The sequence below is a fragment of the Leptosomus discolor genome, chromosome 7 (assembly GCF_034619465.1).
Source record: "Leptosomus discolor isolate bLepDis1 chromosome 7, bLepDis1.hap2, whole genome shotgun sequence".
NCBI lineage: Eukaryota > Metazoa > Chordata > Aves > Leptosomiformes > Leptosomidae > Leptosomus > Leptosomus discolor.
The window spans coordinates 6,448,641-6,461,734 of NC_141397.1; the positions used below are offsets into that span (position 1 = coordinate 6,448,641).

Below are 13,094 nucleotides of genomic sequence, written 5' to 3' on the forward strand. Positions count from 1 at the left end.
ACCTGCAGCTTGTCTTAGTCATGGAAATGTTTTATAAGGTTAAAATCAAAATTTATGACAACTAGCTATATTTATTCAAATTAGCTCAGGTTTGTTGGTACAGAAATTAAACTCTGGCATGGCAACTGCATTGTCACTTCTAATCTAGATAATTTTTTTTACTCATTAGTCTTACTTTGTGTATACCCTTTCCTCTTAATGAGAGCAGAAAGAGAATTTGCAGCCTACTGAGTTAGCCATCGTAATTGTAAGCTTGTTTCAGGCCCTCTCAAACCACAGGTTTTGTTAATATTATGAGCCAATTTAGCAACAAAGTCCTGTTAATAAATATAGTTCAGTAGTGTTTTTAAAGCAGAAGTAAAACGATCAGTTCTTTATGTGGTTGTTCTGTGTATAACAGCACAGGACAGAAGGTCTTGGTGCAGCAAGATCATATGTTGGTGCAGCTGGATCATATGCTGCCCACATTTGCTGATTGTCATGGTGATTTACTGTTGTGACCAAAACTTTCCTGCTTCTGCATACGAGTAATTGTAGGCTATTCGTAACATTTACGGCCAAAAGCATTGGAAATATACTCTAAGGTTATATAGTAAATTTAACGAGCTCCATGGAACTTCCTGGACATTAAAACTCAATCATCAGTAGTTTTAAATGGTTAGAATCATCCTTTACACGGTTTTGGCATGTTCCCACATCATTCCCAGGGGCAGGTCAGTGGCCATTTGGAGTCTGCATGCAGCCACCTTAGTTTGGAAACTAAGAAAACGTAATAGTATGGATCTGTTTCATTTTGTGCCAGTGAGCCTTGGTGGCAGGGAAGGATCCTGGGAACAGAAGGTATTTGTTGATCCCGATAGTTTGACTGTTAGAAACATTGTACAATATACGCAGAAACAGTATTTTTCTTTAAATAGGTTTGTAGCTGCAGACATAACTCTTTGCATATTCATGTAAGAAACACAAACTTACCCCTTCAACAAGGAAGGAGAGGAGAAGGAAGGAGTGGCAGTCGGTCATACAGGTGTCCAACTGCTGGTGTCCTGGTGAAGAGGCTCTACCAGCTGTTCCTGGCTTACCCTTGGGAAGGGCTGACTTGTTACCACAGATCACTTTATGGCTCTCAGTACTTGATTGGGAGTGGATTACATTGGATTAAAATAACAAGCGGCTCTTTTCAGGATGAAAACATGCTCATTGGGAATGATAATTTAAGACTATTTTAGCTATACAATAAAATTTACTTTTAATCCTTGTGCGGGAAGAGGGTTGCTGAATGTTTTAGGCAGTGAAGGTTAATTTAAGTTGCTTGCTGTACCTGTATAACTCTTCAGAACTCTTTTGGTTTAGATTAAGAGGAGAGTCCTGTAGAAATTCGTTCTCTTCTGCTCATTTATGTATGTGAGAGAAAACCTGAGAATAGTAAGAAATGTACAGATTTTTATACTTACTCTATAACGATATTGTTCTTTTATTCCTGTGCTTACAGGTGAAACATGCTTTTCATTTTAAATATCATAGGGATCTTTGCAGAATCATGTTCCTGCCTCACAGATGATGCTTATTAAGTTCTCAAATTTTCTCAGAGTGGAAAACTCTTGTCTCTAAATGTGGTTTTTTTGTCTACTCAGGTTTTGTTTCTGTCCCCTACTGGAACAATTAAGGCTTTAGATTTCATTTGATTAGTGCAATTCAATGAATTTAAAATAATTAAAATGCCATTATTAACAAAGACCATTCAGCACTAACCATTATGTGAGGATCATAGTCTACTTGCCCAAATATTAATTACATTTCATATTTTTCATCCTTTATATGGCTCTTCAACTCCTGGAAATGTTTCCCAAGTTAAATACTCAATAGAACACCAGATGTAATTTTAAACATTGGCATATCAGAAGCACCTGCAAGGGTAGTGGGAGCGGGGAGCCAGGTGTGGGGACAGGATAAGAGAAAAAGAATGTGCTGGCTCTGTTCTATATTGACAAAAATACAAATAGTAGGGGGAAAAAAAAGTTTCTTGTCAATCTAATTCTCACTAAAACTGTGTATGGTCTAACTAGTACCTGCAAATGGGGCTCCTGTAAGAAAAGTCATCATAAAGCCGTGTATTATTAGTTACATTACTGAGTTTCTTTTTTCTAGGTATAATTGTTTCTGTTTAAGTTTTAACAAGTGGGGCAGAATTTCCCTTAATATTCCTGGTGCCTCACAGTAAAATATTTTTGTGACCTTCCCAGTCGCTGAAGATTCAGTATATAGGCTGCTCACTGACTCTAATTCAAATTCCCTAGATGATTAGTTCCCTGAAATGAGTACGAAGAGAGTCACCTGAGTTACCATAGATCTTCTTTCGTAGCTGATCAAAGGTGCACGGAAAATAATGCCTAAATCAGTGGTGGTTCTGTATATCCCCCAAATTTGAGCTGGATAAATCACAATTTTAAATCACAATCCACTTTTCTCATCTGCAAGGAGGCAGAAAAGATTTCACAGATAACCAAACCAGTTTTCTTCTGTGTTATTTGCACTGGAAACAGCTAGAACAAGTCAGCACACAGAATTAAGTTGAGGGAAGTCAAATTTTGGCCATGGACAGAAAGAGTAGGATAAAGGCTAGAAATGAGTCAGAGATGACCCTAAGATAACAAGCAGTGTTTATCATTCCTATAAATTCCTCCCAAATTACAAGATTTGTGTTGGTCTCGTGGTGATCCTGTGAAACTCCAGCCCACTCAGGAATTTCTGTCTGTTTAATAAAAGTCCTTCTTCCAAACAGCTCCCACCTCGTGAAATGAGTGAGGGACCAGGAGATAGAGCTGTGGAGGGAACTGTGCAGGGCGGGAGAAGCAGAAATGGGGCAGAACGGATGCATGGGGCAAAAGAATATCGCTCATTTTGGAGTCAGGACAGCAGATGTGACTGCTGACAAGCAAGAGCTCTGGAAGCTTCAGATGATAACCCCAAAGCATGCCGGATAGAGAAGAAAGTGTTCATTAATACGGCACCTCACACGCGTCAGGGATAGGGAAAGGCACGGTTCACCAGATGCACAAACACATTTTTCTTAAAAACCTCGTCATTGGATGGCATCATGATTCATGACTAGAAAGGCAAAAGTGCTGGATTTGAGCAATGAGGAGAAAAGTGATTGCCAATTGTTCAAGGTAATTTATTAAGGGAAGGTGTGCTCTTTAGTTTAGAGCTAGTAATCCACCTGGGTAGTAGCCTAGAGATAAAATGAGAAGAGACTAGTTAGAGCTGTACAATACATATGAAAGTGATAAGTGATCTGCGTAGGAATGAAATCCTTTCAATTGTCCACATGGCATCAGCCACGGTTGTCTTTTGCAAGACCAAACACGTTGTTAAACCTGACAAAATATTACTTTAAGAAAGAATAATAATAAGCAGAAAATCCCAACAAAAAAAAAATTGGCTGTAAAGAAGACTCTAAGATTGCTGAATCACAGTTGTATAGTTTTTGTTTGTTTTACGCTGAATATGAAGCAAGATCTCTACTGTACCCAAATAATCAAATAGAAAACAAAATACTGAGACAATGGATTAGGCAAAGAGACAGGAAGAACATCAGGATAGGACAGACTTGCAAAAGCTGTGGATAATGTGATATAGAAATTTGTAGGTAACCGTCCGTAAAAGGCCCCAGTGACACTAAGAATCAAGGAAGTTCTTCGAGCAATCTGTGATTCTCTGTGTGCTGAGCATCTGAAATCTCTCATTTGTTGTTAAATAGGCGGCTGACCCATAGGAGTGTATTTCCAATAGCGGGCAGTGGATTACAAATATCCAGAAGATGTGGTTTCCGCCTAGCAGCATGAGCTTTCCTTACTCTCTATGTCCAAATTTGGGAGTTGAAGAGTAACCACAGTACCTCACTGGTGCCATGCAAGTTCTCACGGGGAACTGGGAGTTGAAGTCCACTATGGGAGGCTAAAGCCTACTTCCTTCTTCATGTAGCCCCCAGTAGATTTGGAGCTGGCGGATGGGACAGCGTAAGAATGGGTGTCTCTGACAGTATCTAAGTAACACAAGAAGTCAATAAATAGTTGAGAACTTGAGGTCCAGTGAAGAATAAGAATTGCTAGAGACTTTGTTCAATCTCAGCGAGGAAATAAAAGACAGACTGAAAGAAATTAAATTAAAAATTAGAAGAAGAGGAGCCTTAAACAATGCCTATAAGCTTTCAACACAAAGATAATGTAGCTGAAGAGAAGAATGAAAGCAGAGCAGCAATTTATGTTGTGTGTGGAGTGATCACAGCACACTTGTGTTAACTGAGGAAGAAGACAGCGACCAGGGAGAGGCTAGGGATGAAAAGAGTACTGAAAAGGGCTGGGAAGTTTAGGCTAGAAGAAACTGTGTGCTTGGATAGATGGATGGGTTCGGAGTGAAGAAACGCATTCATTTTCAGTCTCAGCCCTAAAATTTAAAGAAGAAATGGGCTGGAAAAGAGAAGGAAGTAAGACATGGTGCACAGTACCACACACTTTTTTTTCCAGAATGCTGGTAAGATCGTGTGAAGACAGAAGAGAGCGAAGAGGAAAGGGACCGAGGAGAGATAGAAGCTGGGGAACAGCTGACGTCCTCTACAAAGGTGTTTGGCCAGGAATGTGGCAGGAACGTGACTGCAAGGAACTGACCTCGTAAGGCATGAGGGTTTTTTACTCTATTTTTTCAAAAATTTTGTGGGCTGAAGACACATTTTTCAGCACGCCATTTGACCCCCTCCTGGCGTACTAACAAACACGCTAGCATCGTTAAGGTTTAGTCAAACTAATTTTCTCTGCATATTGCGGCTCCAGCGTACTTTGCATCTGGGATAGCTTCCCAGGCAATTAAACCCGAGCAATTAAGCTGGTAAACAAGCGCGCGTTATACTGCCTCATCCCAGCTGCGAGCGCCCGCGGAGGAGGCCCGGGCGGCGGGACGGCCCGTCCGCGGGAGGCGGCGGTGGCTGCCGGAGCGGGGCCGCGGCCCCTGCCCCGGGGGAAGCCGCTGTGCCGCGGGGGCCGGGCTCTGCACTATCCCGGGTTTTTACCGTGGGGTGATACCTGGGCCACCGCTCACCACCCGCGTCGGCGGAGCGGAGCAGGAGCCGGGGGCTCGGTAACCGAGCGAGGGAAGGGGCGAGCTCGCAGCCGGCGGCGCGGCCCGACGGGCCGGCCCCTGCGGACGGGCGGGCGGACACCAGCACCACGGACACTGCCTCAGCCCGCCGGCGGCCGGGAGCCCGCCCAGGGCGGGGGAGCGGAGCGAGGGGCCGGGGCTGAGCCCGCCGCTGTGGTCGCTCTCCGGCGGCGGGGGCTCGGCCGGGACGGGGAGAGAGGGGGAGAGCGGGGAGCTCTGCCGGGCTCTGGTCTCAGTCCTGACCCGTGTTTACACGGGGCGACTCCCGAGTTCAGTGTTGAGGCAAAATTTATTGCGGTTATTCCGGGGGAAGAGCTCTGCTGGGGCTGCTGCTGCTGCTGCGAAAGGAAGCGGAGGGAGAAAATGGGCGGGAGAGGCGGCGGGTCGGAAAGGCACCGGGGCTGCTCGGAAAGGCACCGGGGCTGCTCTTGGATCGTTTTATTTGTCAGCAGTTTGGTATCACCTCTTACTTTTTTTTTTTTTTTTTTTTTTTTGATGCTGCTCCTTTCCTTTAAAATACCAGTGTAATAAACTCAGGTATTTATCCCCAACGAGGTATGAACCCCGTCCTCGCCCGGTAAGCCCCCTCGGTGCTCAGCGAGCGGCAGCCTCGCCCCCCAGTGACCGACCTCCCTCCCGCCTCCCCGCAGCTGTCCCGCTGCCCTCGTCCTGGCTGGAGCCCGGTGCCTTCCCACTCCTCCCCCCGCGGGGGCTCCGACCCAGGGCTCACCCCCCACCCCGCCTATTATTTCTGGTGTCTTTTCGTGTCATTTTTCTTTCAAAACTGAACTCTGTGATTTTTCTTTTTCCCGCCCCCCCCCCCCCCCCCCCCCCCCGTTATTTTTTGTTATTCGGGCGCTTGGAGCTGATCTTCCTTCTCACTCGCCGCAGGAGCACCCCGCGCACCCCTCTCCAGCCACCACAGGCTCTGTGTGTGTGCGTGGGGGGGGGGTTTCCCCCCTCCGACCCCATCCCCGAGCCCCTCCGTCGCCGTCCCTCTCCCCCACCGCGGCGCCCCCTCCGCTGCCGCGCCGGTTCTCCCTCTCCTCGCGTGACCTTCCCAACATGGCGGCACGGCCGCCCCCCTCCTCCTCCTCCTCCTCCTCCCTCCGCCCCGCCGCCGCGAGGGGCCTCCTCAGCGAGGGGGCGGTGGCGGCTGTCAGCCGGGCGGGGCGGGACCCGGCCGGGGGAGCGCAGCGGCGGGAGGAGCGGGCGCGGGGCTGGGCCGGGCGGGGCGGTGCGGGCCGGCCCGGCGCCGCTCACACTGACAGGCGCTCGGCCAGCAGACGGCGGCCGCGCCGGGGTGCAGAGGCCGACGCGCACCCTCCCGCCGCCGCTGAGGGAACCGGCCGGGAGACGCGGGGTTGAGCGGCGCTGGAAAACCCCGGCCGCCCCCTTCTTCTCCCCCCACACCTGTGCCCTCTGGGGGGCGGCGAGTGGGTGTAGCCGCCGCCGATCACCTGGGATCCCCGCCCCGTAGCGCCTCCGCCTCCCGTCCTCGCCCGGCCGGGGAAGGCGCCACCGCCGCTGCGAGCGAGGGAGCGCGCTCCGGGCGGCCGCAGGCAGCAGGGCCGGGGCCCGCGGGCGAAGCGAGGGTCTGCGGCGCCGGTGGGGCTCGCTCCTTCCCGACAGCCGGGGCGAAGGCGGGCAGGAGGGCGGCGGCGGCGGCGGCCGCCGGCCGGTGAAGCCTGAGGCGCGGGGCGCTGGAGCCGCGGCAGGATGAACCCCAATGTCACCTACGCCAGTCGCAAGCGGCGGAAACCTGTGCAGAAAATGTAAGCGGCCCCGCGGGGCGGGAGGGGAGAGAGAGAGGCAGGGAGGGAGAGACCGACCGACCGATCGGCTTCCCGGCGGCTCGCCGTCCTGCCGCGCACCGCGCCGGGGAGGCCCGGCGGGGGCGGCCGGTGGCGCGGTGCGGTGCAGGGTCGCCCGGGAGAGGTGGTGCTTGGGGGTGCCGGCAGGATTTTTATTGGTTTTAGCTTTTTTTTAAAAAAAAGAAAAAAAAAGAAGGGGAGTGTCGGGGCGCGGAGGGTCGAGGCGGTGGCAGGAGGGAGCGGTGCCGGCAGCGCGGCGCAGCCGGCTGACCTAGATTGGGAGGCATCTGAGGTGACGGCTCCCGAGCGGTGGCTGCGCTCGCCCCGCCGCCGCCGCAGCGGGTCCCGCCGGTGGGTGCCGCACCGTCCCGGGCGGGCTCCATGGCTGCCGCGCTCCCGCCTGCGCGCAGGGCGCGCCCGCTCCGCGCCGCTCCGCACCGCGCTCAGGTGTCTCTGCGGGGAGCGCGGGGTCGGAGCTGGGAAAGGCTCGGCCGGTTCCCACCGTTTAGGGCTATTTTTAGGCCATCTGGGAGGGCTGAAACCAGCTTTAACCCTCCGGTGTTACGTTAGATGTTGTTATTTGTTCAGCTCCCAGCAAACCCAAATGCTGCGGACCTGTCGAAAGAGGGAAAAAACAAACAAACAAACAAGTCTGGCCGTATGGTGGCTTTTTGTTTATTAATTTATCTTTTTGAAACTCTGAGACCGGTTTAGTACCTGAGTAGTTTTGTATTGTGCACCTGCTGCAGGTTTGAGCCCTAGGCTTTGCATGCTCCGCCAAAAGGCCGGTCTCATCACAGTGACTTTTCAGGCTAGAGGAGATGCTTTACTTGCACTTTCAACTGAAAGTCAAGAATCTATAGGTCATAAAAAGTAGCAAAGCTAAACTACTGAGTTGCGAGAAAAATAAGCAAAACTCAAGAAATCCCCGCGTGTTTCTGCAGGGTACTTCTGTAGGCGTAAAATAACTGCCAAGCCTGCAGAGCATAAAAGGGGAGAATGACAAATATTTAATGAAATTCTATTGCGAATTTTATGTTTTTAGATTTGTAGCAGACAACTATCTTGGGGGCAGGGGAATTAGGTTGAGCACTCGCTTCTTTGTGGTTGGAGTTGGTAGAATGAGTATGTGTACATAGCTGGGTTTTCACCGTACAAATTAACACAGAAAGTCTAAAAATGCATTTTCTTTAAAAATTCCCTTGCTGTAAGATGCATTTGTTATGAAAAAAGCAGTGTTTGCTTTTTTGGCCATTCATTTCCAAATAAAAATGTAAAGGTACCTGATTAAATCACGCTGTGGATCTAGATTTTGAGAATGAAATGGAAGTATTCGTAGACTATTACTACCTAAAGGCAAATAATTCTGAAGTTGTGACTGTGAAAGGGCAAGGTGGTCTGCCTTGCTGGTAAGCTAGCTTGATGTCTGGCTTACTATTAAATGCTGGTTAGCCTTGGTTAGAGGATGTGAACCCTTCTCTTTTACACTGCTGTAGTATCTACATAACTAATCCTTTTCCATGTATCTCCTCTTTATGTAAGTTGGCTGAGCTCCTCTGATTAATTGAACTCAAAGCCTTTTTTTTTTTTTTTTAATTATTATTACTAATGGGAACCATTTACCTGTTGAGGGACTTTGCCCTTTAGGACCAAAGGGAGAAGTAAGTGTTTCTTCTTAAAATAGAAGTATTGATATTAAAGTAGTTTGCTAACCCATAATTTGAAGTGGAGGCTGGTTATTAACCCACTTTACTTGCATTGCTAGAAATTATTTTTATACGAGACAAACTTGTAAGTGTTCCACACGAGATGTGTTTCTTTTCTCCTCAAAATGGCTATGCTCTTTGATTACCCACCTCACAGAACATTGCTTGTGGGTCAGGGGGCTCCGATTTCTCACATAACTAATTACAGACCATACCTTTAGGCCAAAAAAAAAGTGAGAGAGGCAATAAGCTTTTGTAACTAATGGGAGGAGGGAGGGAAGATGTACTTGCTGCTGGTTAATAAAGATTTGACATTACTTTGATTTAAATCTGTTTGAAGCTGATATTTCCTCCCTCCAGTAGAATTCACAGCTAAAAAAAAAAAAAAAAAAAAGGGAGGGGGAGAAGTTTGGAACTAGTATCTTTTATAGAAAAGATTGTTTCTGTAGATAGTTCTTCTAATGTTTTATTTGCCATATATGTTACTCTGAATGGAGGATGACAACTGGTCACCTGTGGCATCAGGCAGCTAGTTTATAGAAATGGAAGAAGCCACTCGTATAGTGCCGTAGTTGCCATGGAAAAAAGATGAAGTAGAAAATATACTTCTTTCTTCAGGTGCAAATAACTCATTAAAACCATGATGGTAACTCAAAACTAGCTTAAGAAACATCCCCACTGCAACTCCCTGTTTTTATTATGTGCCGTGTAAAGAACTGAACTTGAGAGGGAATCTCAGGCTGTCGCCTGACAGTGCCGAGTGTTGATTTGTGCTTTTTTTGATTCAGTAGCGAATTTACCACAGCTGAAAAAGAAAAGCAATCGTGGGGGAACTTAATAGGCAACTGTTCCTGCCGTTCATCTTGTTATCTTGCCATCTGAAAAAGGAAAAGTCCACTAAACCGTGTGTGCTCCAGTCGCATGTAAGATGCTGCAGAAATTGCTTTCTTAAAACCTTGGAGCCTTTACGTTTCCTCCCCGTGTCGTGTTTGAACACTGTGAGTCCCCCTGGTGGCAGTGCGGCTGTGGGGGGCAATGGGTGGCCCCTGCTTTTTGTGTTTCTGGTTTTTAAAGTCTTGTCTCTACTGAGCTGCTGAGTTAACATACTAGTATTGTAGTAGGAAGGATAAAATGCAAATTTTACGGAAGGGGGGTTTACTGTAGATGGATTCTAGCACTAGGTGAAGGATATTCTATAAATGTAATTCTGCCTTGTAGTTTTTTTCTGCCTACTATCTCTGATTTGCCTTATTTTTCTTCTTTTTCTTTTTTTAGTTTTTGGATAGGAATTATTTTGCATAACTGTATAAATCTAATAGACAAGGAATGGGGTGGAGGGGGTGTCTAAATATTTCATAGTATGCAGGTGCAAAAAGCGTAATGGCATGTTTCTTTAGCAGATGAAATAAGAAATGGTATGGTGTTGTTCTGCGTTAGCTTAAATGTGTTTATGATATTAAGATGTTTGGTTGATCCTTAATTATGAGTAGACATAGTCATTTCAGAACGCAGTGCAGAGATATTTTAATTTAAAGAATGAAATGATTTATGTATTCTTTCAAGGCAAACAAACAAGAAGTGCTGGAACAAGCTTTCAAAATGGAAGTTCATCAGAAAAGAAAACTAATCATTAAAAGATTCCTTTGTGTAAAGCAGTATCTGCTACAAACAGCAGTTTGCACCTCTTATTTGAAATTGAGGCAATAAAACTGTTACACAGGTAGAATAAACTTATGTATAAATGATAACCTTGCCAGTCTTGGGGTACCTGTATGTTAAATGTAGACTGCTACTTAAAATTCACTGTGGGTTTTGTTGGTTGGGTTTTGGTCAATGGTTCTTGCACGAATATACTTTTTAGAAAGAGAATCTGCAGCAAATGGAGATAGACAAATGTAGGTAACATGGTCAGTAGGTAGGAACATACCTTTTTTTTCTCTTTCCAAAGAGCTTTGGCTTGTCATCTTAAACAGTAAGGAAATATTTTAAAACTGCATGTGAAACTCATTCCTGGTTGGTGTTCTGGCTGTGTCTGTTGCTCTGTTGGAGTCCTCCATACACCAAAACAACCTGAGCAAACTAAAACTGTTTACTACTGGAGTAAACTACAGTTTAACTACAGTTAAACTACAGTTTTTAAACTACAAGTACAACAAACAGTTGCCCAGCATCAGTCAAATAGCACGCCGCTGATTGAGGGTTTTTAGTAAAACCAATTTTATCCCTTCAGCAGCCTAAATCTTTGCTGGTTTCATTGCCTGCTGAAGGAGCCACTGGAAAGGGCTTCTCCCCCTTCTTCAAAATAGGCTGGCAACAACTTGTGATCGCAGAGGTTGATAGTCTGTGTTGTCATATCTGTTGCTTCCCAAGGAATCATCAGCTGAATTTTCAGTAGTCATAAATTTGGTGTGGGTAATAAAAGAGTAAATGCTTAGAAGTACTTTTCAATTGCTAAAGAAAATAGAGAATTTTGGAAGATGCCACCTACTGTAATGCTTGCTTAGTGGTAACTGATGTGTTTCATATCTTTGACCTACATTGGATTCAATAATCTATATAAGAATAATATATGTTATTGCATGTGCTATTAAATACAAGATGGAAAATGTACATAGCTGAAAAGATTAATTCCATTAACTAGGTGACACGTATGTTCTTCCTTATGTCTTTTTTTCTTAATCAATAAAACAGTTCTGATGAACTTCTAATTAGTTTTTTTAACAGAACTGGTTTTTTTTTTAATACGTTGCTGTATCTTTAATGCTGCTCTTGCACATTCTTTTATTTCCTGATTTCATTTCACACTTCAGCCTTGTTAAGAAGGTACCATGCTTTTCAGTGCTTGGTTGTTGGGTTTTTTCCTTCTCTTCAAAGTTTTTATTGTCGTATTATGAACAAAATAAATTTGTGCTTTCTTTTCATTTTCTCAAAGAACCACTTCAATTTCCCTTTAAAAAAATACAAATTAGCATGTAAATATTAAAACTTATTTTGGCCTTTTGATAATAATTAAGACTCAGGTACTGGTGCACTTTCTTTTTAATAATTTTGTGTGGTTAATGTCTGAAGGCACGCATGGTAAGCATGTGTAATGAAAACTTCTGATTAAGTAGTCTGTAGCAGACCTGTGAAAATAGCAGTCAGTTAATGTTATGATGGCAAATCCTTTAGAATTGTTAAAAAAAAATTAAGAGTGCTTGCTTGTCTTGCAGCTGTTGGGTGATAAGGATTGTAGCTCAGTTTGGAAGCACTGAGTGTACAGAGACCTCTGGCCTTTGATTAGGGAATTCAAATTTCCTGTGAAAGGTAAAAGATCAAGAACTGAAAGATCAGCTTAAAATCCATCCCCTCCTTTAGTCTTCTTCTTTTTTTTTTTTTCTCCTTTTAAATAAAACACATGCATGGATTTAATCTTGACATAGCGTGTAGTTTTCCTTGAAGATAATTTTCTACAACACAGCTCGGGCTGTCTTTAGCATCAAGGGTTTACGTAAGTGGATGGAAAATGGTTTAGCTAGCTACTTATGCCCCTGGCATTTCCGCCCTTGTTCCCTTCATCACTGAAGGATTCGTTTTTATATAACAGAATTTAGTTAGGTGACAAAGGGGAAAAATAGGGGAAAATCAGTATTTGATTTGGAGGAGGAGAACATGGTAAGAGTTATGCTGCAAATGCCGGTAACTTAATATCCAGAAATGTTGTATACTGCACTTAGAAAATCCTTATCCTTTGAACTAGTTCAAAGTAAGAAAAAGAAATCGTTAGGAGGTAAAGCAAAACCACTTAGATCCAGCTAACAACTTGACAAGGTAGCTGCACAGTTGCATATAGTTTCAACTAACTTGTCAAAATGCTTGTAGGAGTTATAAGCAGAGCAGAGGACAATTGTGAAAATAGAAAAGTCTGGTATTTACTACTCATTTATTTGGAAAAGATTGCGTGTTTTGGATGGTTTCCATGGAGACCTCCACTTTTCGGAAGCAGACCTCTTTGATTTGATAGTAGTGAGCTGTTCACTGATTGTTATAGAACTGTTACCTGCTTAAAATTTGGAATTTATTATTCTGTATCTACATTTATGGCAGTTTAATACATTAAAAATATTTATGAAGAAACTTTTAACGTTACTGGTAAAGTTTGGTGATTTTGAACTTTATTTTGTTAGGGTTATATTGAAATTGTGTGGATCGTATGGCTTGTACAAGTGAATATTCTGCCAGAACAAGAGAATGTGAATAAAGCTTTACTAAATTATTTTAAATTTAATATTCACTTGGGGATATGGTGAGCTGCAGGATCAAAGTCAGGGCTTGTGACCGAAGCACACACTTAACCAAATATTTAATTTGTCGTCCATGGCAGTTGATAATGAACCTATGTTTTTTTTTCAAGAGATAGTATTTTCATGTTTCTTGGTTGATC

At 44.8% G+C, this 13,094-nt stretch overlaps 1 protein-coding gene across 1 annotated transcript in view; it reads left to right on the forward strand.

The window, feature by feature from the left end:
* The first annotated feature begins 6,870 nt into the window (after positions 1–6,870).
* The window catches only part of AHR (aryl hydrocarbon receptor), a 62,071-nt gene continuing 55,847 nt past the window's right edge, over positions 6,871–13,094 (forward strand). Inside the window, exon 1 of the mRNA XM_086468132.1 lies at positions 6,871–6,926. Coding sequence (XP_086324258.1) covers positions 6,871–6,926 — 56 coding nt within the window. The remainder of the gene's footprint in view (positions 6,927–13,094) is intronic.